Source organism: Aristolochia californica, unplaced genomic scaffold, assembly GCF_029961685.1.
Source record: "Aristolochia californica isolate CCGP_79_NKW_82.1479 unplaced genomic scaffold, dmAriCali1.0.hap1 SCAF_2, whole genome shotgun sequence".
NCBI classification, from domain to species: Eukaryota; Viridiplantae; Streptophyta; class Magnoliopsida; order Piperales; family Aristolochiaceae; genus Aristolochia; species Aristolochia californica.
In genome coordinates, this window is record NW_027181881.1 from 46,747,120 (window position 1) to 46,773,101 (window position 25,982).

At 38.6% G+C, this 25,982-nt stretch overlaps 6 protein-coding genes across 16 annotated transcripts in view; 4 read left to right on the plus strand and 2 right to left on the minus strand.

Moving 5' to 3' along the window:
- Positions 1-1,150, plus strand: part of LOC137955993 (p-coumarate 3-hydroxylase-like) — a 1,868-nt gene extending 718 nt beyond the window's left edge. The window contains exons 2-3 of the mRNA XM_068803265.1: positions 1-299; positions 401-1,150. The exon at positions 1-299 is cut by the window's left edge and continues 105 nt beyond it. Coding sequence (XP_068659366.1) covers positions 1-299; positions 401-1,039 — 938 coding nt within the window. The 3' untranslated portion in view covers positions 1,040-1,150. The remainder of the gene's footprint in view (positions 300-400) is intronic.
- A 580-nt stretch (positions 1,151-1,730) lies between these two features.
- LOC137956599 (uncharacterized) lies at positions 1,731-7,096 on the plus strand. Of its 3 annotated transcripts, none has more exons than XM_068804147.1 (6): positions 1,731-2,054; positions 5,422-5,494; positions 5,656-5,749; positions 5,897-6,016; positions 6,134-6,194; positions 6,333-7,096. In XM_068804147.1, the coding sequence occupies exons 1-6, from the start codon at positions 2,022-2,024 to the stop codon at positions 6,828-6,830; spliced, it is 879 nt and encodes a 292-aa protein (XP_068660248.1). In that variant the 5' UTR covers positions 1,731-2,021; the 3' UTR covers positions 6,831-7,096. The 3 variants fall into 3 exon arrangements, with proteins under 3 accessions (XP_068660248.1, XP_068660249.1, XP_068660250.1); XM_068804148.1 differs by having other exon boundaries at positions 6,134-6,188; XM_068804149.1 differs by lacking the exon at positions 1,731-2,054 and adding an exon at positions 2,849-3,065.
- An 83-nt stretch (positions 7,097-7,179) lies between these two features.
- On the minus strand, positions 7,180-9,184 carry LOC137957202 (cysteine proteinase inhibitor 12-like). Its single transcript, XM_068804947.1, has 4 exons — positions 9,020-9,184; positions 8,541-8,754; positions 7,695-7,840; positions 7,180-7,585 (listed from the first exon to the last, which is right to left on the minus strand). The coding sequence occupies exons 1-4, from the start codon at positions 9,116-9,118 to the stop codon at positions 7,454-7,456; spliced, it is 591 nt and encodes a 196-aa protein (XP_068661048.1). The 5' UTR covers positions 9,119-9,184; the 3' UTR covers positions 7,180-7,453.
- A 412-nt stretch (positions 9,185-9,596) lies between these two features.
- On the plus strand, positions 9,597-13,096 carry LOC137957204 (glutamyl-tRNA(Gln) amidotransferase subunit C, chloroplastic/mitochondrial). Its single transcript, XM_068804948.1, has 5 exons — positions 9,597-9,888; positions 10,419-10,459; positions 11,410-11,465; positions 12,575-12,629; positions 12,831-13,096. Exons 1-5 carry the CDS (start codon positions 9,700-9,702, stop codon positions 12,904-12,906), a joined length of 417 nt encoding a protein of 138 aa, XP_068661049.1. The 5' UTR covers positions 9,597-9,699; the 3' UTR covers positions 12,907-13,096.
- On the minus strand, positions 13,060-20,455 carry LOC137957201 (SNF1-related protein kinase catalytic subunit alpha KIN10-like). Of its 7 annotated transcripts, none has more exons than XM_068804940.1 (13): positions 20,313-20,455; positions 19,137-19,292; positions 17,996-18,189; positions 17,691-17,875; positions 17,383-17,565; positions 17,162-17,293; positions 16,903-17,088; positions 16,280-16,369; positions 16,116-16,199; positions 15,673-15,795; positions 15,329-15,565; positions 13,801-13,955; positions 13,060-13,422 (listed from the first exon to the last, which is right to left on the minus strand). In XM_068804940.1, exons 3-13 carry the CDS (start codon positions 18,180-18,182, stop codon positions 13,278-13,280), a joined length of 1,707 nt encoding a protein of 568 aa, XP_068661041.1. In that variant the 5' UTR covers positions 18,183-18,189; positions 19,137-19,292; positions 20,313-20,455; the 3' UTR covers positions 13,060-13,277. The 7 variants fall into 7 exon arrangements, with proteins under 7 accessions (XP_068661041.1, XP_068661042.1, XP_068661043.1 ...); XM_068804941.1 differs by lacking the exon at positions 20,313-20,455 and adding an exon at positions 20,150-20,294; XM_068804942.1 differs by lacking the exons at positions 19,137-19,292; positions 20,313-20,455 and adding an exon at positions 20,150-20,294.
- A 407-nt stretch (positions 20,456-20,862) lies between these two features.
- Positions 20,863-25,170, plus strand: LOC137956516 (uncharacterized). Of its 3 annotated transcripts, none has more exons than XM_068804042.1 (11): positions 20,863-21,141; positions 21,320-21,374; positions 21,509-21,544; positions 21,626-21,670; positions 22,303-22,386; positions 22,503-22,568; positions 22,986-23,024; positions 23,756-23,855; positions 23,962-24,112; positions 24,355-24,494; positions 24,732-25,170. In XM_068804042.1, exons 1-10 carry the CDS (start codon positions 20,978-20,980, stop codon positions 24,374-24,376), a joined length of 762 nt encoding a protein of 253 aa, XP_068660143.1. In that variant the 5' UTR covers positions 20,863-20,977; the 3' UTR covers positions 24,377-24,494; positions 24,732-25,170. The 3 variants fall into 3 exon arrangements, with proteins under 3 accessions (XP_068660143.1, XP_068660144.1, XP_068660145.1); XM_068804043.1 differs by having other exon boundaries at positions 24,736-25,170; XM_068804044.1 differs by lacking the exon at positions 22,986-23,024.
- Positions 25,171-25,982: the final 812 nt, after the last annotated feature.

A 25,982-nucleotide genomic window follows, 5' to 3' on the forward strand; every position in this document is an offset into this window, starting at 1 on the left:
AGATGTGTGAACAAGGAGCCGAATTAAAGTCTTTCATGAACGAAGGAATCAAGCTAGGAGCCATGCTGATGGCCGCCGAGTACGTTCCTTGGCTCCGATTGTTCGCCGCGACCAACGTCGAGGCCGCTATTATCGACGACCGTGAAGCTCGTAGGAACCGCCTCACCCTCGCCATCATGAACGAGCACACCCACCTCCGTCTCAAGACCAACTCCACCTATCACCATTTCCTCGACGCGCTATTGACCATGCAGGACAAGTACGAACTCAGCGACGACACCGTCATCAGTCTCCTCTGGGTGAGTCACCTCGGTACTCCTCGGTCTCCCTTCGTGTACATAAACCCAGTAGCAGAAAGAATGGTGAAAACGATGAACGAAACTCTTTTGGTACTATGCAGGATATGTTCACGGCGGGACTGGACACGACGGTGATTGCGGTCGAGTGGGCGATGGCAGAGATCGTCAGGAACCCCAGAGTTCAGAAGAAAATCCAACAAGAACTGGACCGGGTCGTGGGAAAGGAACGAGTCATGACCGAGTTGGACGTCCCGAACTTGCCGTACCTCCGAAGCGTCACCAAGGAGTCCCTCCGTCTTCACCCGTCGACGCCCCTCATGCTGCCGCACAAAGCCACCGCCGACGTCCAGATCGGCGGCTATGATATCCCGAAGGGCTCCATCGTGCACGTGAACGTGTGGGCCATAGGCCGCGATCCGACGGTCTGGAAAGAGCCTCTGGTGTTCCGGCCGGAGAGGTTCTTGGAAGAGGACATCGACATCAAGGGCCACGATTTCCGGGTGCTGCCGTTCGGAGCCGGGCGGCGGGTCTGTCCAGGAGCCCAACTTGCGATCAACCTGGTCCAGTCTATGCTGGGACATCTACTACACCATTTTGAGTGGGCCCTTCCCCAGGGCGTGAAACCTGATGACGTGGACATGATGGAGAGCCCGGGAATGGTTACCTTCATGAGGACCCCACTTCGTGCTGTCCCCACCCCAAGGCTCCCTGCTACGTTGTACAAGCGAATTCGCACCTGATATTTTCTAGAAGTCAGGTATCAGGAATGTTCTGTTAGCGCCTTTTCTGGAAATGTGGGCGAGGAAAAGATTAGCTTTTTCTCTGGATTGTAGAATTTTAAGAAATATTTAATATGAAATCAATAAATTTTTTTAAAATATTTAAGAAATCTTATTAAAAATTATTAGTAGGTTATAATGTAATTTTTAAATAAAAGGAAAATAATTCAGACTTGGATTCAGAAATGGACGAATCGGATCAAGACAACAGTTCAAACTCGACCATTCTCAAACCCAACTGAGTGTGACTCCATACTTGCGAGTTGCGAGCCCCGCATTTGCTCTATCCGATTAAGAAACTCGGTAGCCCAAGTATACGACCTTGGTTAGGACCAAGGTCGTTTTCATCCTTGCCACCCTGCCACCACGGCTCACGGCACAGTTGAGCCGTCCGTTCTATCTACTTATTTGGGTCCATAAGATGAACGGCTGGAATCGGCCGCACAGATTTTCTGACATTGATGCTCTGATGTCGTGTAACAATACTGCGCGGCTCACACGCGCGACAGAAAAGTTGGCTTACGACTTTTGGCAGAACCGTTGGATCACGCAGGAGGACAATCGGGGGTGAAGATTATGGGGCCCACAAAAAGGTATCGGTCATTTAAAAAAATAACTGTATTGAAAGAAAACTCTTGGCTGAATCGGAGAACGCAACAGACGCTCGCGAGTTGCCAGAAAGTAAACGAACAAACCTAAACCCCTCTTTCCCCGTTTTTTGCGGTTTCATCGAAGCCCGCGGTGAGGAGCGGAGATTTTTTTTTTTTTTTTTTTTTGGAAAATTGTTCCGCTGCTAAGTTCGCTGCGTCGTTGGATTGCTCTGCGATTGTTCGTCGTCTGCGACTTTCGATCTAAACTCGGTATTTCGAGGGGAGTCAGTGGAGCTAAATAGATCGTGATTTGATGGACATTTTTGTGACTTCGATGAGTGAAATCTGAAAACATGAGGAAGAAGCTCGACACCCGTTTTCCGGCTGTAAGTTTTTCTTTCAGCACTTTTGTATATTGATTATGGGCTTGTTTATCCGTTTTTTGTTTTTTTTACTGTTATGCTGGTGCTTCTCTTTGATGCGCCTTGATGGATTTTTGGTGATATTTGATGTCAGATCATTAGTTTTCGGCACTATTTTTTTGTTTTTTTCAGCACTTTTTTATATTGATTATGGGTCTTGTTTACCCCCTTTTCTTTCTTTTTCTTTTTCTTTTTACTGTTACGCTGATGCTTCTCTTTGATTCGCCTTGATGGATTTTTGGTGATATTTGATGTCAGACCATTAGTTTTTGGCACTAGTTTTTTTTTTCTGACTTTATTTGGTTTAGGATTTTGAGAGGTTAGTTGGTGGCGTGAAATTAGGGTTTTAATCGGAATCAGGAGACTTTAGGGTATGGTTTTTCCGGAGTGATTTTGGAGAACCGGATAACTTTATAGTTTCTATGTTTTGTTTGTGCTCTGTTGCTGTGATTGGTAGTGGATTTAATCTCATTTATGTGTATTTTTAGACGATTAGACGGAATTAACAATTTTTGAAAGATATCTCTTTTAAATTTATGTAGGTGAGACAGAAAATAATGTTTTTTTGGTTAGTGTTAGTCAACTATTCCTCGTATGATGATGAATTGCCACTCTAGCCACTTGTGGCTTTTTTAAGTAACTTAGAGCCACTTAAGAGCGTTAAACTTGCTAGTGGTTCAATATAGTGTTCTCATTTGATTTCTACTGATTTTATTTCGCTATGACATCTATTCCACCTTAATTTTCTGCAGACTGGACTCCTAGTTGCTTTTGGAATAATACTTAGCTTTTGAATTTGCCCCATGACCTTTAAAAGCATCTGCTTTTGGTGTGCTGTGGAGGAGTTTGTCACTTATTGAGTTGAGCTAGTGGAAATGTTTGCTGGAATATGTTACTCTTATATGCCTTGGGTGTACTTCACACAAGATGAGAGGGGGAGTGATCCTTTAAGTGAAACCAGAAGGACAAAAATTAGTTAGTTTTACCTTTACGTTGCTACAGTCATTTGATTTTTCCTTATGATGCAATTACCTTTTTCCTTTATAAAACTCTGTGAATTTCAATGCCAAAACACTAACCACTTCCGAGGAGGTGAGGTTACTGTTTTTTAACACAAGATGGATCTACTTTCACGTCTTCATACTGTACTTTGAAGAATTTCTCTTGTTATGCATTAGGTATCTTTAAAAGATTGCTTAAGCATGCCCTAAATTGCAACAAGATATTGTTTGGGAGTGTTGCATTTATTGAAGGTTGCAATGCATTTTGAGGACATTTGCATTTAGTTGATAGTTCATTTGACAAAATGTGAATACTAGATTGCTGAATTTGCTTAGGATTCTTCATGTTCCTATGCTAAACCTTCTTTTAGATCATTGATTTTGGAGAAGTCTGAAAGGAGATGTACCTCACTACTATTTAATACGTGATTTCATATGTTTTATTAATTCAAGTAAATATTTTCTCTTTCTTCCACATACCCCTTTTTTTCTACTATATCTATGTGAACATGTAATTTGTGTGTGAGTGTGTGTGTGTTTGTGTGTGTGTGTGTATGTGTGTCCCGAATATTGGTATTCAGCATGGGGTTGAATCTTAGTAAGTTAGTTTGAGACATAACAAATATTGAAAATAAAATTTGCTCTGAATAGCATGATTAACCCTATTGCTGATAGTGTTAAGGGCTCTTAGGAGGTTAGTATAGTACTTACCAGCTGATATAGACCTTTCTATTGGCTGCCATTGTGGTTGATATGCTTCAGATCTTCTGGTGCATGTTATATTCCTATTACCTATACAGATATTCTTTATATATGGAATATCTGTGGAAGGAAATTAGTTATGAATCTCTTTGAATGACACTTAATATTGATAACAGATATAAGAATAAGAAAACCTTTCTCAAAAAAATAAGAATAAGAAAACACTTTAAACCTCCCTAAACAACTCTTTTTTTAAAAAAAAAATTAAAGCAGGGCATGACCTATTAAGTCCACCGTCTGCCTAGCATAGAAAAAAAGCAAGTTTGCTACAATATTATATTTCACTTGGAAGTGTGGAGTGGGCGACCTTAGAAAAGCATAAACTAAATTATTAAAAAAATCCTTGCCTATCCAATTTAGATATCACGGCATATAGCTGATCTTGAGATCATGTTATACCATGTGTCAGTTAAAACTCTGGCTCTCTGTAGACCCACCTTGATACTGCTCTTCTGGAACAAATTATTCTTAAGATTGATGTTGAAATCTTGTGGGAGTATTTATTTCTCTAATAAGTGACAGGTGCATGGCTTAGGTGCATCGAGTACAGATTATGTTTTGGGCAATGGATAGGACTAGTAACTCAATGCAACTTGACTTCTAAGAAATGGAATCTGTTCAACTTGGGTGCAACCACGATATAGTTGGAATAGGATGAATGACCTCGTCTATTGTAGACTGCGTTAAGAGCTCCATCCAATAGGTGATAGACTTGGAATGCTGGAATTCAGAGCGTCACAATAAGAAACACTCCGTGTGACCATTGAGCATGTATTATTTAGTTAACAACATTGTAGCTGGTGACCTGGAGAAGCTCGTCCCTGCTATGGTTGATTACATGTTGGAGGTTTTCAATATTTATTCAGAGTTTTTTTATGGGTTTGAAAATGAATAAGTGGTGTTCATTCCCCTGTACTTCAAGCTAGGTTTAGTGTTTGGTTGCTTTTGTGAAGAGAGTTGTATTGTTTTTATATCGATTAGAGATTCCTACTCTATTTATTTATTAAACTATGTTCGTTTACCTAATCCAGATTTTATTTTTCTATTTTTTCCTCATTGGACGGTGACGTTGCCTTGTTTTCATATGAGGTTGCCCTGCAGTTGTTATAGGATCTACCATCTTGTATCCCAAAAGAGAGAGAGAGAGAGCATTTTGCTAGTACTGCTTGAATTAAAATATTCATGTCAACTACTAACAAAGAGAGATCCTGAAAAGTAGTGAACGCGGTCCAACTTCTGTGTCATATTGATGGCTAAAACAATGAGTTGTTGGGTTCTTTTCTTGTAAACTGACTTCTTTTACTTTCCTGTTTGAACAAAATTTGATGACATTGAGTTGATGAGTGGTTTTTTTATCATGATGTTGTTGTTGCATTTCCCTAATTTGCCCTTTTTGGTGTTTTCTATGTACTTTACTTTTTTATTGAGCTTATGAGTTGACCTTCTACATTTCTTGCCTGTCTACTAATTACTATATTATATTATAATATTTTTATTTTTTAATTATTTGATCTCATTGCTCTTGATTCTATCTGATGCTGATCTCATATGTCATGTCCTTTTTGCAGTCTAGGATTAAGAAGATTATGCAAGCAGATGAAGACGTTGGAAAGATTGCGATGGCTGTGCCGCTTTTAGTTTGTGAGTAGTTGCAAATCTTCTAATGTTTTAACTTACTTATTTTAGGTCTGCAAAGTAATTCTAAATGCAGATGGCATCTATTTAATTAGTCAAATCTGATCTTTTTTAACGATGTTATTCCTATACTGCACTATTTAATTCGCTACCTTGTGTTGTTGCAGCTAAATCACTAGAGTTGTTTCTTCAAGATTTATTGCATAGGACCTATGAGGTAACCCTCCAGAGAGGAGCAAAGACAGTGAGTGCTTTGCATCTGTAAGTGAGCAATTGCTATTTTGTGTCCTTCTATTTCTGTTACTACAGCATGTGAAAAATATTATTGTCCCGCATTACAAATTTCAAATAAATGAGACCTTGAGTAGGTTGATTATGGTTGACTTTTTTTGTCTATATTCACTTCAGAAAGCAGTGTGTTCAAAGCTTCAATGTCTTTGATTTTCTGAGGGAAACTGTGAACAAAGTTCCTGATTTGGGTGGTTCTGATGCTGCTGGAGATGATAGTAGGTCTACATTAAAGAGAAGGTTTGCTTACTGTTGACTCTCACATCAGGAATGATGGCTACATTTTATCTTTTATACGCAGGAATTGGTGCATTGGATAACGGTGTGAATAATAAAATCCTCTTTTTAAACCTACAGGAAGGCTGCAGATGAGGAGGATGATAGTGATGAAGAGTTAAAGAGAAGCAGGACTGTAAGAGTTTAGTGAATTTGCATTTATCTATCGTCTGTTTGTGGAAAACTCCAATGCTGGAAATTGGCGTGAACATCCCATTTGCAGTGTTTCTATTGAAATTAAAGATGACTCTCTAAACAAGTTTTGACACTGTTGTTGCAGCATGAGCTGGGCCATGGCAGTAGTGGAAGGGGACGAGGGCGAGGCAGGGGGAGGGGAAGAGGAAGAGGGCGAGCAGCCGAGAGGGATCATGCTCAGTATGAAGCTGAGAGGGATCATGCTCAGTGTGAAAAATGTGAAGATGATCCTGACAATTCTCCTCAACACCAGGAAAAGCAGCACCCAAAATCTGAGAGGGTAGATGATGGGTCTGAGGGAAAAGTGCCAAAGGAAAATATAGTTACTAGTAGTGGCTCTGCTGCCTTGATCCGAAACTTTGATCTGAATGTGGGTTTAGATGAAAATGGGGACACAACAGGTGCAGCAGCTGGGCCTTCCTCAAAAACCGAGGTAAAGCATGAGGGGGTTCCTTCCCCAAAAGCTGAGGTAAAGCATGAGGAGTATCCTGGTTGGTCGGAAATGGCCATTGATCCTGTGCAGCTTGCTCAACTCAATAGAAGACTAGATGAAGATGAGGAGGATTATGACGAGGAAGGATAATCAGGGTCCTCTTGTTGTAAGTCCCCCTCCCCCCCCATTCATTGAATCAGTATAGGTTGCTAGTTTAGTTATTATTGTAGGCTATGTTAGGGAAAAACACAACACAGAATCCGTCCCTTTGGGGGATGGACTTGTTCAGCCTTTTCAAATTCTGTATACTATATTGCTATACTACTAACGACAACAGATCTTACATTCTGTACTTTCACCATTCCCATCCCTCTCGGCACAGCCCAGGCCGAAAGCTAAGAATCTAAGAGCGCAGAAACAAGCAACTGAAGAGAGCATTTCGGCTTTTCGCTTTCTTCCCGTCCGATGTCCTGTTTATGAAGGGTCACCCGTGATGCCCTTAAGCTACTTTGTTTAATCCAAATCAAAGCAACTTACGCTTAAGGAATTGGAGCCATCAACACAGTTAAAGAATTATCGATGTTCAAAGCACTTTTAAGATGCAATAAACCCCCTGCTGGGCATTTCAGGGCCAAGAGCGTTGCTTTGATAGGCCCTCTACGCTTAAAACTGATGAACATAAAACAGAAATCCTAGACTTAAAAGGTCCAACAAAGAGAACAACTAGTAGCTCGCTGTAGCAAGAACGCTTATTTAGGCTCCTGGGGATCCAGCTATTCAAGCTTCATTGAATTCAAATGGAAAGTCCCTTCCAAATTCTTATGTACTTCGACCTTAACCTTCTCCTCCTTCCTCCCTCTCCTCACCTTGAGTACCAAATCAAACTTGGCTGCGTCTTCAATCACCTAAGACTCAACAACACAACACAACAATCAATGTCAAGACACAAGGAAAGCTGGGCACCATTTCTTTTTATGAGAAAATGAGCAGAAGTTTGGATATGAACAAACCCACCTGTGCATTTGCATGAATGATCTCCAATAGTTCATAGGGAAATAGTGAGTTGGACCTCTGCTGGATCGTCTTTATTGCATGGTTAGCTGCATCATGGATCACAGGATCATGTGATGGCACAGTTCGCCAACCAGCTCCATGCTCCTCTAAATTTACATGATAAAAAAGTACTCGTTATCATTGGTGCAGTTTGCAGATGTTTACTTCTACCCAAGCACAAAATTTTGATTCATAAAAATTGATAACTCTCTCATGCTAATATCACTACATTATCATTATTTTGCTGTTTTTATCTTCTTCTTCTTCTTCTTTTTATAAGGCTACAGCAAGGGAAGGCCATAACAAATATTCAAACTAACTGGGACCAATCTAACCCATGAAACCCATTCAATCAAATATTGTGCACATGTATGCATGCACAGAAAGAAACCTCATGTGACAATCATCTCTTCTTCAATCCATCTAAGATGGACTGCTTGGCCACAGCAAATTCTCATCCCCCATGGTTTGCTGCAAATTATTATGAGAGTTTTATTCACTCACTAGCGTCATCTATATTCCTCCAAACGTGTTCATACAAAATATTAAAAAAAGAAAAAAAATCAAAGATGACCTACTTGGCCACAGCAAATTCTTATCCCCCATGGTTTGCTGCAAATTATCATGAGAGGTCTATTCACTCACTAGCGTATCTACAATCTTCCAAACATGTTCATACAAAATCTAGACTAAATCAATTAATGACGGCACAAGAGTTGATTGATTTGAGAGCACTAACAAAGCTGCTCACTGTTGTAATAAAAGCTTGCGAATTCTAGTGTTATTTTGTATATAAAAGAGTGTTACCTTGCTTGGCCCCCAGATCAGCAGGGACCGAGCTATCGCCAGCAGGCTTGAACTCTTGCAACTGCTTGAAGTCCATCCAAGGTTTGACCAAAACTTTAGCTTCGTAAAGCTTCTTCTTGCCAGCATCAATTGCCTCAACTGTGAGGTGGTGGAGAGTACCGGCAACTAGTTGCTCTTTAGCCTTCGCCACCCTAGCAAATTCAAGAAGAGCATTCTGTGCACGGAAGAAACCATTCAATCCAACAGAATTTGCTAATGTGAACCGACGACAAAAAACATTTAAAGGAAAAGATAGTCCGTAAAGAGAGAGAGAGAAGGTATAAACAAAACAATACTAATCGATAAAATGAGAACTAGAAAAAGAACACACAATTTTTTGAATCCCTGATCTGCAATACAAACTCATCATATTCAAATAAAAATCAGGTCTTCAACATATCTCCATCTATAATTCCAGAAAAGGAACATGAAACGTGTACCTCTTTCTTGTTATGCTCTTCAACGGCGAATCGAGCGAGCTGATCGATATCCACACTATTCTCCACGGAAGTCTCACGAACTCCTCCGAGCGTCGCCATCTCCTTAACTCCAAAACCCTCTCCGCAAATCCCAAACCGAGAGTTCAGAGAGCAGACCACAAGCAAAAGAAGACTAATACTGTTAATAGCACCTTGGCTCCTCGATCTCATCTCTTCCTTGCGTATTTATACCTGCGAAACGATCGTTTCCTGCGTTTTGCCTGCTTTGTAGGCTCGACGACGATGCGAATAACGTGACACGTGGAGGACAGTTGGCAGATTTTTTCGGTCGAAAAAGGTCGAGGAAGACTTCTAAGATAAGAAGAGTTAAAAAAAACGCGGGAACGCCTGTCATCATAAGTAAACTAATCTGAGCCGTGGATCTGGACTGAAGAAGAAACAAAAGGTTTTGGACTCAAAATGTGACCGCCGGATTCGACCACCGAAAAGAGAGGAGGAGGGTATTTTGGTAAATCCATAATTTATTGTCGATGGAGAAAAGGAGAAGGGAATCCTGCCTTGCCTCTACCACGCAATCCATCGCTTTGCCGAGAAGCGAAGGTTCCTCTTTTCTTTACGGGTTCCAGTCTGCAATCTTCGCTGCAGCTGCTGATTTCAGCTGTTGCCATTGGTCTAGAATAATGGTAAGCGGCTTCTTTCTGAAGGCGTCTTTGGTGGTGACTTCGCCGAAGTTCTGCTCATTCCTTGTAATGCGGCGCGCGTCTTCCTGTCTTTCTAATGTGCGACAATTCTCCGTTCGCTCGGCGCTTGAACCTCCCGACGTCCCTCTCTTGGCAGAAACAGCTCGTATCACCCTTTCACCACAAGAGGTATGTGATGAGGAATTTTCATAAAGCAGCCTTAGTATGGCCAAAAGACTTTTTATGTTCTCTGGTTTCATAAACATTGTGTTTTTAGATACGTGATTTACAACAGTGGCATCTGTGAGGATTGGAGACTAGAAGAAACATTGAATAAAATGAGCAATTTTTATGTTAAAGAAAGCAATGGATTGGAGACTACTTGTTGCCCATGTTCTTACGGTCCATAAAAGTGACTTTTACATTGTTGAGCTCCTCTAAAACAAGGTGAATTTGATTTTTAAAAGGAGGTGAATTTTTATTTAATTCTGTGAGTGAGCTCCTATGAGTATATTTTCATAAATTTCTTTTGTGACTCGTAGTAATGACCAAATTGGAGTTTTAATAATTTTTATATACTTTTATGAACATGTTCCGTTGTCCATGCATATATTGTCCTATTCTGGCACATATGGCCCTTTATATATTATTCCATTCACAGTTTTGCATTCCCTGTGTATCTTGAGATCGTTTTTTTTTTTTTTTTTATGAAATTGCAGGTTGAGGATATTGCTCCCAAAATTAGACAAGTAATTGATTGGTAGGTATGACTGAATTCCTTCTCCATCAGTAAATTCCTTTTTTCTTGGTAACTGCCATGCTGGTTTGATCTTTATTTTCAGCGCAATTGGCCTTCTGTTGCTTTGATTATGACAGCCACCAAATCACTCACCTCAGAAGGAAGCATTTATCATTTAAGCTCAGAATCCCTTTTTGCAAGTCCTGCTATCAGATTAAACTATTAAATACACGCTCGCCTCTCACTCTACTCCGTCCACTTAAAACCCTGTTTGAGGGATTTGGTCTCAATTTTTCTTTCCTGACCTAGTAAACACACTGCAGGTCTAATTCAAAAAAGCACACTTCAGGCAGCTTGTTATTCCCACTTCTGTTGCATAGACAGAGAGAGCAAGGGGGATATGGGGTTCAACAATAATAATAGTTAGACTCACTATGTTGGTAATCATAAAAAAATAGAACCCAATCGATAGAACATGGTGCTCCAGTCCTTAAACATTACGGCCTCTTCTCTAATTGATCTTTGCTGTACACTTCAGGATGAAAAGCTATTGTGCTTTGGAAAATTGTCTATGTTCAAGAAAATTATGTGAAGATGCAGCTGCTCACCGTTACATCTGCCAGAAGTGAGGAATGCACTTCTGATGGGTTAGACAATGATTAGACCTGAAAACTAGCAGGATGTTCTGCACTTTTTGCTCTTCATTTTTTATGATTCTCATGTGACCTTCTGCCTGTCCCCATATCATTGAGAGATTTCTTTTGCAATTTGTTATTGATCCCAAGTTTCATTTTATTTATTTCATTTTGGTTTCCTCTTTGTACACTTTTTATTAATTTTGCACATCGCACACCCCTCACCCCCTTTGTGGACCTCCTACTTCAAGCCCCCCATGTGACCATTGAACCAAAGACCCTCTCTTTACCATTTAGTCATCATTTTTCATACTGATTATGTTTCTCTTATTACAGGTTTGGGCAGCTGGAAGCTGTTTACCTTGAAAGCATTAAACCTGCACTTCGAGCCGGTATCATCTCTTCTGGATATTGTCATAGTTAGCTTTCATTCTTTAGTTCATCCACCATTATATTAACTTTTAGGCAACTGGTTCTGGTTCTCCCTTATTTTTTGTACTTTAAGTGTCTTTCATTTTTAGTTTCAAAAAATGTCTCCTGTTATTTTTTCAGTGTATCTACACGAGATTAATATCCACTGGTATGAGTAACTAATTGCATTCTTGTTTCAGTGGTTTAAAGGAAGGCTGAGTGACCATCCCTGCTTCTTCTTTTTTTCACTTAGTTATCTGTTAAGCTATGTGCTCAGTATCCCTATGCCAGTCTCGTCACTAAAGACTGCCAAATGAATAGCCTTCTCTTTTCTAGTTCCAATAGACAGAGTTATTGATGACTTACAACTATATCATCCTCCAATTTCCTTCATTAAAATTGTGAAGTTGGGTCCAAAACCCATCCCAAAATGACTAGCCAACTTAGGAAACCTCTTTCCCAACTAATAAACTCAAGATTTTTGTACTCACTAATCAATGTGGGACTATTCCTTAACCTCCCCCCTCATTATAGACCTTCTTTTGTAACTCTACAAATGCATAATTTAGGTGTAGGCCCTCTTTTTGCGGCTCTACAGGTAGATAATTTAGGTGTAAGCCCTTTTTTGTGGTTCTACAAGTGGATAATTTAGGTGTAGGCCCTCTTTTGTGGCTCTACAAGTGGATAATTTAGGTATAGGCCCACATATGAGTACCTACTCTGATACCATGTGAAGTTGGGTCCAAGGCCCATCTAAAAATTACTAGCCAACTTCGGAAGTTTTTTTTCCAACTAACTGCTTCTATATAATTTTTTTTTCATTTTCCAAACAAAGGGTTCTTATCTAAGTTAACGTCTCTAGTCAAATCCTTAGAGGTAAGGCTTGCCAGATTTACAGCCAATATGTGTCAGAAGGCGAACTCCTTTTTTAGTAAAAGTTTATATTTACAAAATTTATGTTTCTTTAGTTTTTCTAACTTCTGCTTCTGTGTTGTTGTTACTAAAATCATTTTAATTTTTTATTGTATTGGTATCTAAAAACTATTTTAGGTCCTACTTTCCTGATTGGCAACGTCATGTCTGTGTCCAGATACTGAAGTTGGTGAAAATTTTCGAACTGACTCACCTGAGCTGTTTGAGAACAGGTGAGAGAGATACATTGTTGTTCCATTTCCTCTGGGAGAATTTTTTATAACCTTAATTGTCTGTCTTCCCATGAGAAGAATTGTTGATTCACTTATTGACAAATACAATCTCATTTTTTTCATATCCAGAGAGACTATATCCATGAGAAGAATTGTTGATTCACTTATTGACAAATACAATCTCATTTTTTTCATATCCAGAGAGACTATATTGGCTTCCATTCCAAGCTTTGAGGAGCCCTTCATCAAAGTCCCTAAAATCTTGAACAAGGAGTAATGGAACCCCCAGCATCAAATAGCAGTATTTCAGTCCGAGCAGGATTCAATGTCTGCTGCCTCCGTGGTGGGAAAAAAAAAACTTTTGTTGTGCGGAATTTTTGTTTTCTGCTCCAATGTAAGCTACTTGTACGCTGCCTCAATGTGGAGCGGGTTAAATTAATTTGAGACATCTAATGCGGTTCTGGCTTCCTTTGTTCATACTTATCATTACAGTATTTACAACCAGCTAAGAGATTCGAGTTCAGTGTCATCGGAATCACCTTAGTGATTCCATGCCTCTTTACAAAACCCAAAAGTGGAGTTGAAGCATATCGCCCATATACAACAGATTTTGATCTCCAGTACAATAGAGAGCCAAACTGCATCAAATTAAATTACAGTCGTAGATGCAAGAATCGCATCAAATGAACAGAAGCAGAGCCAACAATGCTGCACACATTTCCAGGAAGAGAAACGGTGATCCATGTAGCCTCTGGAGATCAAGAAGATAACTCTCATCCCCGGCCTTGTAAAGCTGCCAGAGTAATTTAAGCATAAAAATTTGATAAGGACTACAGAGACTACTCAAAAGAACCAAAAAACAGAACGGCCCTAATCTCTACATGATGAGCATTTAAAAAGCCATAGCAACTGAACTATAAGAGGAAAACCTGAAATTGCATATAAAATTGCAGAATTGTGACAAAGAGGAGCCCGTTTCAAGAACAAATCATCAGAAAACTCAAGAAATATTTTTCTTAAGAGGTTAAGTTGGTGTCCTACAGGCTTGGTCCCATTCTGCTATCATTGTTGAACTATAACACGTGGTCAGCTGTGTTTAGAAGCCATATGTCTAGTGAAGGTGGTGCTGAAATACATTAAAAACAACATATGAACGGGACCAAACTTTTACCATCTACTTGAAATAAAAATGCACTTAATCGAAAGGAGGTTCCATCCAAGCATTGCTTTGGGTGCCCAAGTTTGCCCAAACCTCCATTTCATCATAAGATGTGGCTTTAACTGTTTACGGTCTGAGCACGATGTCTCACACTTGACCTGAATTACCTAGAATTTGACCAAATCCCAAACAGTCAAGCAATCTAACTCAGATATGACATAATTTCATTTTAAAATAGTAACATTGTCCGTGCTGTTAGTGAGATGCATATTAGACACTTGTCTATATGGAGTTCTGTTTAAATAATAAAAAACATAGTAAAGCATCATGACTGTAACATGAACTTTTCATGCTTAAGTACACTAACAAGGTTTCTCATGCATTATTTCCAAATATCCAAGTCTTCTCCCTATACAATTTACAAGATTATAAACATGTCATTAAAATGAGCAAAAGGATGTTTTCAAGAGATCCAAACTAGGAATGCCCTTGAATTTATCTTCCATTCCATTGGAGTTCAAATCAAAGACCTTTTTTTGTCTAGTGGGCCCAGAAAATCAAATATCATATAATTAAAATTCATGAGAAAAAGGTGGTCGCTAAGCTGGTAAATCCCTTAATTACAACTGCAGAGACGGTGAAGTATTTTAGATTGAATAATGAAATCATTTAAACCAAAGACAGAAATGTGTATGTGTTTTCTTCATCTTAAAACTTTACTAATTGTTTAATGGTGGCAAGTGTATTTTTATTTTCAAATTATTTTTCCAGTCACCCCCAAAAGCGAAGGTCGCCTCAGCAAAAGAAGGGCCTAGCTGAATGCTGCGCTAAGCTTCGCTCAACCTGTGAAATGAGGGCAAATGGACGGTTGCCTTCTTGCCCAGTTGGACTGGTTCGGTCGATCCCTTAACCAAGGGTGCCTTCTTCTTGAAAGGATGACCATGAGAATGGGTAAGAAGGTGAGCTTTTGCTTTCTCTAATCCAGGGGCTCAAGTTTCTTGTTAAAAAGAAGATGGGGGTGTATGAATGCCTTTCTTTACTAGAGCAGAAATAAGACCACTGATGGACTATGAAATTAAATAGTTGATTCAATCAAACCCCTCGCCTCAGGGAATGAATCCCAAGTAGGAAAGCCTGATTGGATGGTTATACACTCTGTAGGAGTCGAACCTATGACTTACAGTTTTGGATACCTACATTCTACCAGCTGAACAAAGAGTGGTTCTAGTAGTCTACTTTTTTTTTTTTTTCAAGTGAAAAGGTTCAGTGAACCCCTCTAGAGTAATAATACTTTTAAACAAATTTTTGGATCAAATAAAAAAATCCGAGAAAAGCAATTTGACTAAGCTAATATATCTTATACCATGCAAGATGAATGCCCAGGACATTATCCAAGGCTGAGTTAGTATCCCCGAGTTGTTTCTAAAGTCAGCTACATATCACCATCCAAATGGGACTTAGATAAACAGCCCCTAAGAAGTTTTTCTTTTGTTTCATTAGGAGTTTATCAAGACCAAGTCAAGAAGTAAATCATTTTTACCTGCATCTCAAATTGAACAGTAGTATTTGACAGCGTACAAGGCTTGCCATCCTCTAAGATAGTGGTTTCATCCTTCAGTATTTGACCCATATGAAGGGGAATCTTCGCACTATAGCAAGGTAAATGGGGTAGCCACTTGCATTTCATGGTATAGTGTCCTATTTTCTTCCAGCATACATTTAAACTCTGCAGAGCTTTTAAGACTTCAGTCATTATCTCACAAGGAGAAGCTTGAGACTGGCAAAAGAAACCAAAAAAAAAAATGATCAAATACCAATACTTAGTTGGGAAAAGCAATATTACACAAAAAAGTCTGAAAAAATATAAAAGACCAAGATAAAAACCTGAAGCCCAAGGGCCCATTTCTTTTCAGCTTGAAGGTTTGAACTTGAACATATATCCTGATAATCAACGTAACGATGCCTCTCTGAACTATGGCTTGTCAAGGTTGGAGTCAAGTTATTTAGCTGCATGTAGAAGACAAAAGATTACCCAGAAATAACTGGCTGGTGACAGATCGATTTTCTTCCGGTAGAGAAAACTAACATTTCCTACTTAGATGATACAATTATCAAATTTTCAGATAAGAACCAGTCATTGAAGAGATAAAATCATTCGGAACACATTGTGGACAAATGTTCAACAGATTGTTCTCTGATGGAGTTATCAATTGGGTATGATTTGTGATAAGATTTGCAGATATTCATGATCGTCAAATGGTGGTACTTGACCAAGGAGCATATCTCGCCATTGAAATATGAAGGAAGCAAATCAACTGGATACTCACAGAAGAATCTTCAAATTCAGCTCTAAGGAAGCCACTAGAAGCACGGAAACGGTTGTCCCACAGCAAATAATAAGTTACAGTAGCCTGCAAATGCCACGATATTGGCTTTACTGGCACATTACTGAAGAAAATAGGCAATAAAGTTAAAATAAATGGAGCAGCACCTGATTCTGCATTTTACTCTGAAGGCACTCAATCACCTGGCTACGGTCAAAACCAATGTCAACCACCACTTGAAGAATTTCCTCATCAATCTGCTTGAACAGACACATGCAATGAAATCATCAGCAATTAAGCAGCCCAACTTACTATTCCATCATATATTTCACAAAATTTAGCACATCTATCAATAACAATGTAAACTGCGATTGGATTAAATTGATTTGTTATTTAAGGTAGTTTAAAGGCACAAGGGAGATGCCTTGATTTGTATAATGAAGAGATTCATGGACAAACCTTCTTTTTGAGTTTCAATAAAATCAACAAAAACACTATCACTCATTTCTATTCAATACACCAAAGCTATACCTAATTACAGTGGCAAGTCTAAGCCAATAGATGCTTTTTACTACAACTGATAGCATAACACTCAAAAACTAGCCATGGCTGAAAAAGAACCTGGACTTAGGGACCATCCAGATTCCAAAGTTCCAGAAGTTTCACTAGCAGAGTTCCAAATAATTGTTCACCAAATCAAAACTGCAACACAACAGTAATCCCTAACAAAGGAAAATGAAAACAAATTCATTTGCATACAAAATGAAGGCATGTCGCTGGAGTCACTTGCTTTTTTCACCATATGCATTGCGTCAACTGCAGGCATAGCTAAGTAGCGTGGAAGATGTTCCCGAAACCATAGATGCTGACGAATCATTGGAATTGTTATTCGCTTTATAGGATCAACAACAAGGATCCGACTAATCAAGTCCCTTGCACCAGGAGACAGATAACCAGGCAGCGTGTATATCCCACTCTGGTAGACAAGGAAGGCCATTTCACCACAAAGAATTTGAACTAGAATGTCAACAAATTGAAGGTTCTCTGACCTTAATTTTCTTGTACAGACTAGGTATATTATCCACATCAAAAGGAAGTCTTCCACAAAGAAGAGCATACAAGATGACGCCACAGCTCCAAATGTCCACTTCAGGGCCTGCATATAGTTGACCAGAAATAACCTGCAAGTCACAGATCCAAATTCAACAATTTAAGGAAATACTTCATTACAGGGTTCCATGATGTAAGCTAGTAACTGGATTAAATGTACCTCCGGTGCAGCATAATTTGGGCTTCCGCAACTGGTCTTGAGAAAATGACCATCACGCATGACATTGCCAAGACCAAAGTCCGCAATTTTTACATTTCCTTTTGAATCCAGAAGAAGATTTTCAGGCTTGAGGTCACGATGAACCACCATATTGTGATGGCAAAATTCCATGCCAGAAATAATCTGCACTAACAGTAAAAGAAAATTTTTGCCCCATTTAAGGCAATTTTGAGAAGTTTGAATTAACAAAAACATTAAAGGTAGGTTTGAAGTAGTAAAAGACAATACTAGCAGAAAACTCCAACAACCTGCTGAAAGAAGAACCGAGCCTCATCCTCCTTGAGTCGACTCTTTTCTGTTATATAATCAAACAACTCCCCACGATTCATGTATTCCATGACAACATATATATTTGAATGGGTCTCCACTACTTCATAAAGGCGAATAATGTGAGGGTGCACAAATAACCGAAGTATTTTAATTTCCCTCTGTACTGCAAAATTAAACATACTTCTTCAATTAGATTAATATACAAAGACATGCAAATGCATATACATAGACTCTTATTGCAACAGATTGTTATCGTCTGTTTCTTGACAAGTTCTAGTAATACCTCTTTCTGCTTCTGCTTCATTTAACATATGCCGATTGAGGATTTTAATGGCTACTTTATGCCCCGTCAAAAGATGTTGTGCTAGTTTCACTTTACCAAATGATCCAATTCCAAGACGCTTTCCCAGCCTATAATTTGGTATGGTTCTCTCTGAACTACGGACCCCTCTTGAACTTGACCCATCCATTTAAAAGCTGTCAAAATAGACAAACATTAAATAAAAAAAAAGCATTTTAGGTGAGAAAATTAGTCAGTAAAAGAGACAAGAAATGATGCAGTAATTTAACACAGGACATTAATCTAACTTCCACATAGAACCTCCCAATGGCAAGACAAAGTTGATAACAATATTGGTGGTACCCTGCAATTGAGGTATTTTTTTCCAGAAAATGATAAATACATAACTTGTCAGAATATAATAGGCAGGCATTCGTCATAGCATCATGATTGAACCCAAACCTGTTACTTCATAGTTAATAAGCTTAAAAAAGTAAAACAGTCCAAAAGAGAAGATGATAGATGATATGGATTCTATTACTAAGATAAACAGTTGCATTTCTTTGTAACTCTAGCTGTAATTGGCCACATATAATCATGTATCGCCGCTCACTCTACATCTGATTTACAAAACAGGCTAGTATTCAAAACAATGTCATCAATAAGAAAAAATATAGAAGTAGTGACAAAATAACAATAACCATAATAGTAGTAGAAAACAAACTCTAAAAATACTTTGAAAAGAAAGTAGAGTACTGAAAACACCAACCTTTCAGTACAGCATCAAGAGAGAAATAATGGATCACAAATTATCATCACAAATTGTCGAAAAGAAGATAAACATATGGAATAGAAATTAAATGAATGGTGAACACCACAAATTGTATACATTATATGTTTCAGCATTTGAACTGGTACCCCTGGAACTTCTCACATTAAAAAGAGTAAGACAGTTTTATCATATTAAAATTAAACTATTCAAGGCAAAATAAAATACCTAAAACTTAACCACTGAGGATGTTGTTGACTTCATCTCATCAATATAAAGTTTAAGAGTTTTAAGTTTCGTGCTTCAAATTTAAGATAACCCGACCTGCCCATAAAAGCATGCTCACTATTTTTAAGTACAAATAATCAAATTTACCTTCTTATTTCAACTAATGGCTGAAGTAGAAAGGTAAGCAAAGGCTACGGCAAGAAGAAAACTCTTATAAGTACAGATATCCCCAAGGTAGGCAGAAGTATATTTTCTGCTAAATGATTAACTGGGTACCAAAATCAGGAGCCTCCGAGACAGAAACTAGTGATAAGAAAGAGGAAAGCAATTTTCAGAAAGGTCGTTCTAATCCAAACAGAAAATAAAGGCAAATAAGAATACAAAATAAAAACCCAGAAGTAAATGACGAAATATGAGATGAATGACGTTTTCATCAACGGAAAAAAAAAAAAAAAGCACCAGTAAGAACCCAGGACTATGATAGAACAGGGGACATAGAGAAACTCTCCTTGACATGGTGAGACGGGTAGACAATGGCGTTTTACAGAATCTGTAAAACGGGTGAACACATTCAAATTTCAAAAGGTTAATTCCAACAGAATCAAAAGAATTTAACTCGGCATAGAATCAATGCAACATCCCACCGACTGAAACGAATCTGTAAGAGAGATAAGGTAAAAAAGAAAAAGAAAAAGAAGTATCGAATAAAACAATACAAGACAAAAGCAGGCAAGAAAACTACAAGCAACGCATCAGCGGAAATGGAATATGACACATTTATCAGTTGTACACGAATCAAAACAACAGAAACTAGACTGCCAAAATCCACCAAATAAAATTTATCGAACGAAATTCAAAAAAGTGTCTTGCTTTCCAGTTGAACAGATACGAAAACCAGGTAAAGCTAGGAGAGACACGATGCACGGTTGGAAGAACCGCCATACTTTAACTTAAAGAATGACAAATTATCCAAAAAAGAGAAGGAATTCATCAAGTTAGAAACCCAACAGCCTCAAAAAAAAAAAAAAAAAAAAAACAAAGAAGGGAAGAAGTAACACAGTGAATCTAAGCAGATGAGAAACTATAACAAGACAGAGAACTGACCCACAGAGGCAAAAAAAACCTTAGAGAACTGACCCACAGAGGCAAAAAAACCTTACTTTGCGATGAAGAGACGGACGACCTTCACGTGCTGTCGCATTAGAAGCGAAGAAACAAAAAGGCCACAGCGCTCAAAAGGAAGAAATGGCATTGGAAGTTAAGAAAAGATGACAAGGTTCGTCTTAATAAAAAAAACACAACAGAAGCTGAATTAAATACTACGGTGGAAAGTGATCGCCAACATCGACAGTTTTTGCTTTACTGTTCGAAATTAGAGCGTCCCAAAGGGCGCGGGGAGTAGGTGGCACCGAGCAGTGGTGGCAAGTCAGCGTCGGACATTCGGAGTATATAATTTCTCACCTCAGTCCCTTTCGTGGATTTCATTTTAATCCTCGACTTCCGCCCAACATAATGGGCACAGGGGTTTCCCGGTTGAGACGGATCTGGTTTGATAAAGCGACGGGCGAGATGAATTTAGCCGCCTGCTATTTATAGTGTGTCCAATAATTAGGAGATGCACAGTCCAGGAACTTTTGTAACCACATGTAGTATATGAAACTATGAACTAATCTGACCACTCATTGAATTATGTTCAATCTATGTCTCGATCATATTACCAATTGGAACCCCTAGAAAAAAAAAAGAAATGAAATAAAATATAATTTGATTATTATTTGTTTCATTTTATAAAAAAATTAAGTAGCTTATTTTATCTTTGTCGATATTTTGATAATGAGACTATTTTACCATTTGTAAGGGATTTAGCATTTGATTCACACTCTGTAATTAACCGTGAAAGAGTGCGTTTGAAATCGTCTCCTCGGTGGAGTGTGGATTAGCCTCTCAGTCTCTGTAGTCTCACTGTTGACGACGACGAGGCGAATTTAATGGCGTCGACGGGCCTTCTTTCATCTCCGCTTCTGTTGCGAAATTCCCTGCAGTTACATTTTTGCAGTCTCCCTTGCCGTCAGCCCATGGCGTCCTTTACCCTCTCCAAAACGCTCGCTGAAATTGAAAACTCAGGGGTCGTTGCGTGTCTTCGCGCGCAAAGGTAATCCGACCCACTTCTCTCGCTTTTTCTCTAATTTATTGAAACTCGTAGTTTATACTGTTAATTTTAAGCAGATAATATGTTTTTTGGAACTGAATACGACTGTTAGTTTGAGAATGTAAGATATTGGCGGGAAACCTGTTGGTTTGGTCACTGACATTTGTAGTAGTTTTTACAGTGGTAAGCTGGCAGTGGAAGCCGCCCGTGTTGCACTTGGAGCTGGTATCTCTGTTGTAAGTTTTGCTCTTGATAAAACTCTTGCATGTTCGTCTGAGCGGGTGGGAGATCCACTTTGCTTACTTTTTTTTTAATCTTGATTTTTTAATTAGTAACTGTATTTATTAATTTATTTGTTTTGACGTTGTAGCTGGAGGTTGTGATGTCCACCCCTGGGGCGGTTGAGGTTGTATACTGATTCCATTGACAAGGTGAGTGTTCAGCATTTAGTGCTAGAGACTTATGTGATTGTCATCTTCCTCTTCAGGTGATTCAAGAGCTTTCTCATGATCATCCGGCGTCGATTATAGGGGTATAATTATTTGCCGGATCTATTGATTTTCAGTTTTCTATAGTTAGTTAACTTGGATTAAGTTTACCACTAAATCTACTATACGATTTGAAGGTAAATATTAGAAAGAAAAGCAACCTGATGAGAAATTTGCATCGTACGATAGCGTGGATGATGTTCAACTCACCTTGTAGCTATCCAATTCGGTCGAGTTTCCATTTATCTTCTTCACACTTCAAATTTTGCCCGGGGAGAAAAGCCTATGATCTGTGGTCAACTGACAGATAACTTGGGAGTCATCTGATTTGGATGTGAGTGAGGATTTCCAAGATGATTTAAATGCCAGCAAAGCGGCACCATCAGGTTTGGGCAGACTGGATGGATGGTCAAATGAGAAAATCCATAGCCCTGTAGACGTTGGAAATTTAAATGGCACACTTGAAGTTGGAAATGTAAATTGCACACTAGAAGCTTTCCAAGGATTAAAAGCTTGGAGATATTGTTGATGAAAAGTTGAGAACACTTCTTCTTGTCAGCATTCTTCAATGGTTGAACTGATTTTGATCTTCAAGCAAGCGTGTTGCAATAATCTAAGCTATTGCTGAACTGCAGTCTGATGTAGATAGTATTCTAAACGTCATCTAACCCTGCAGGCTGGGACTGTCTTAACTGTGAAGGATGCAAGAAATGCCATCAAAGCTGGAGCCAAGTTTCTTATGAGTCCAGTGACAGTCAAGGTGTTTGCTAACTCTTACCTGTAGATATGGACAATTCGTTCTTCTGTCTGGAAACTGTTATTTCAACTTTACTAATTAACTATGGTTTCTTTGGCAAATTTACTCTCATCTTGCAGGAAATATTGGATGAAGTCCAAGGCACCAATGTTCTTTACATCCCTGGAGTCATGACACCGACAGAAGTAGGCATTTTCCAATCTATATATATATATATATATATATTTTTTTTTTTCACATTGTTTTTGGATTCATTTGCTTCTTCTAATAAACATGTGGCTCACTGGCAGACATTCAGATAACTCCAAATATTGATAAGCAGTTAAGTGTAAAACTGTCTCTCAATGTGAAAGTCATTTAAATCCATGTGGTGATATTTGTTACATGGGTAGCCCATGTAATGCATCAGGACAAAGCCTGTTGGTCGGAGGATGTGAATTGCAGAGTCGGTGGAGTTGTCCACCAGTAGCTTGTTCATCTTATGTTTTCTTATGGTGATAACATATGGTGGTTGTTTCTCCAATTAACGTTCTCTATTTGTGCATGGAAACATTTAGTCCTGCTTTGGCTCAATGAAGTCATTTTTCTTAACTATGATGTAGGTATTTAATGTGTACAATGCGGGTGCGAGAGTAGTCAAGGTTATCTCCCTTTCTTTACCTGTCATTGCCAGTAAGAAGTTAGTATGCATAACAATGCTTGACAAACATATTGGTTGTTGTTGTTTTTTATTTAAGATCTGGAATTATGCAATTAAAACTGCTTGACCATTAGTATCAATTAAAACAAACTGGCTCCATTTCGTGCATGATTATGTAAAAAAAATTCATAAGTGCTGACTGCTGTTCTTATTGTTAATCTATTTTATGGATCATGTGGTCACAAAATTGCTAGCTTTCATCATGGAACAGGTCTATGATCGAAGTTTCCAAAAAAGGATGTAGGGTGCAATAAATGGGTCCATTACTTATTAACCAAGCTTCTTAATTTATATCCTCTTGTGTGTAAATTTCCCAAGCGATTTAATGGAACTTCTCATACTTTGACATGCCTGAAATTCTTGTGACAATAATTGTCCTTTTTTTACCTCATTTATTAGCATGCTTTTTGTTCTAATAACTGCTGCCTGGTTTTGGGCTGATTTCTAAATTTAAATTCTAAGATATATGTTTCATAATTTCTTTGCACCAGCAATTTTGATTGCATCAACTTTGGTCTACTCACCTTTTACGTCCAGATGCCTTCAATCCTTACTTTGATTACATATTTTTGCATATCATGCAAAGTGTTTACTTTCTCCAGATTATCTATCTTTATGCCTAGCAAGATACTTCAGCATTTGATTTATTATTTAACTGTTTTTCTTTTATAGGTATACCCGATCTCAGCATTAGGCGGTCCTCAGTATATATCAGCAATCAAGAAACCATTTTCTCATATTCCGATGGTTGCTTCCCAAGGCATAACACTAGGTAGTGCAATTAAATAATTCCTTTGGTATTGAAAATTGCTCTCTTAATTACTTTCTATTGCTGACTTGAATACCAGTTGCTGAGTTTCTTATTTACTGTACGACAGATACAACAAGGACATATATTGTTCAAGGAGCATCAGCTGTTGTACTCTCTGATGCTATCTTTGAAAAACATGCAATGCAGGACAGGAATTTTGATGTAATTCACCAATTTGCTTGTTGTGCTGCTTCAAATGGTAGGGAAGCTGTGAAAACGTAAGTATCCAAACCCTTCCTGTAATTTGTTATGAAATGTTAATAGTTAATATTATGTCTAATTAATTACTTCTGAAATTAAAATCTCTGTTACACGTTTTAAAGATGATGTGTTGCCACTAGTTCATGAGACACATGTGTTATTATTCACTAATTTTTCTATTTATTTCTAATGTTGAACGGTTGATCTTTTGAGTTCCAAATTTGATTTCTCATTTCTGGTTTATTGTGAGTGAATGCAGGAAAAGAGGAGGGGAGATCTAGGTGTATGCAGCTGCAAGTTATTAGAGCTAGAGCTTACCATAGAAAACAGATCAGATGCCTTTTGAGAAGCATAAGTAGGCTCAGGGCTTATGAGTTGCAGCATGATTCCCAAATTTATGTAAGAGCCACTGATGAACCTTATGCTTAAATCCGTTATTGCACCCAATTCATCAACATAATTTTGAATAGAAATAGCAATACAGAGTTATATTAATGTCGTAAACTTTTTGCCATCTGAGTTCCATTTGTGGTTTCCTGGCCAGAGTTGCTCTGTTCCTGATTGTTCTGAGAAGTATCCTGTCATAGATTCTATGGGAGATTCATAATTATATATTTTTTTTCATGTTGAACTCAGACAGCAGATACTTTCTACCTCGTATCACAGAAATCAGAAGTTACAAACTGTTTGGAAGTTGAAACCCATGAACCAAAGATGCTGAAAATGAGTCTATTTATTGTCCACAACTGGTTAACTTTTAGTGGGTACATTGTTCTTTTTGGCATGGGTATCTGCTGGATTTATCAGATTCTCAGGCGTGCAATTGCCAAAGGTAATGTAAATAAAACTGTCTATTCTCACAGTTTATTAGTTAAGGTTATATATTCTTGGGTTCCATATGTTATCTATTGTACAACATGACAAAGCCTCCTACTGAGGCTGCTTAGTTGTTTCATATGCTCTCATGGTAGTTGCCTCAAGAGTACAACTGTGTTACTGGAAAACTGAAATTTGTTTTCGTCATTCAAAGAGTAATGGTATGCATTGTAACCATTTGATCTGTGTTCTGGATAATTATTCTAGTGGCTAGTTCAATTTATAGCTCCTGTTTTCCAAATGCCCTCTTTTGTTCATTTTTCACCTCTGGGATGTCTAAACCTGTGATTGTCATTTCCCTCTCCCCCCCCCCCCCCCCCCCCCTTTTCAATCATCTCTCCTCCCTGGAATACGCATCTCACCTGTTTTTCCAAATGCCCATAGATATAACCTTCTACAAAGTACAAAGAGACTAGAGTTGGAGGGGATTGATAGAAGATTTGAGCATTTCCCTACAACTTGACTCGCTTTCCCTAGTCATGAGGTGACTCACTGCCAATTTTAACCAAATGGAATAAATTATATTTAATAAGGTTTTTTAATCATATGATTAGTGTAGAATTTAAGTCCTCCACAGCTGAATAGCCCGATTGAATGCCGAGACGATAACCGTTGATTCCAGAAACCGCTCAAACCTAAGTGGCGAAGATCTCTATTATTCACCCACCATGTGGGACCCGTTGAAGTTTTCTCATCATTATTCAAAATCTGTGGTCGTCCGCAACGGCGGTCCCACCAATCTAGGACACGTGGTGCAACTTCTTGAACAGACCGACGTCGTTTTTACCGCCTTGCAGTTCTTGGTGTACGGCGGGGGCAAAGAAGGAATTTAGATATTTATTTATTTTTATCTTTTTTCAGGAAAACAAAAAAACTAAACGTAATTTAGTTGCATAAAGGGGGCGGAACTTCCGGGCATGTCATTGGGTCGCAAATCGCTATGGGTAGCTCGGGCCACTAGATACGGACGCCGAAACGTCGAGATCCCTTAATATAGGCACAATGAAAAAC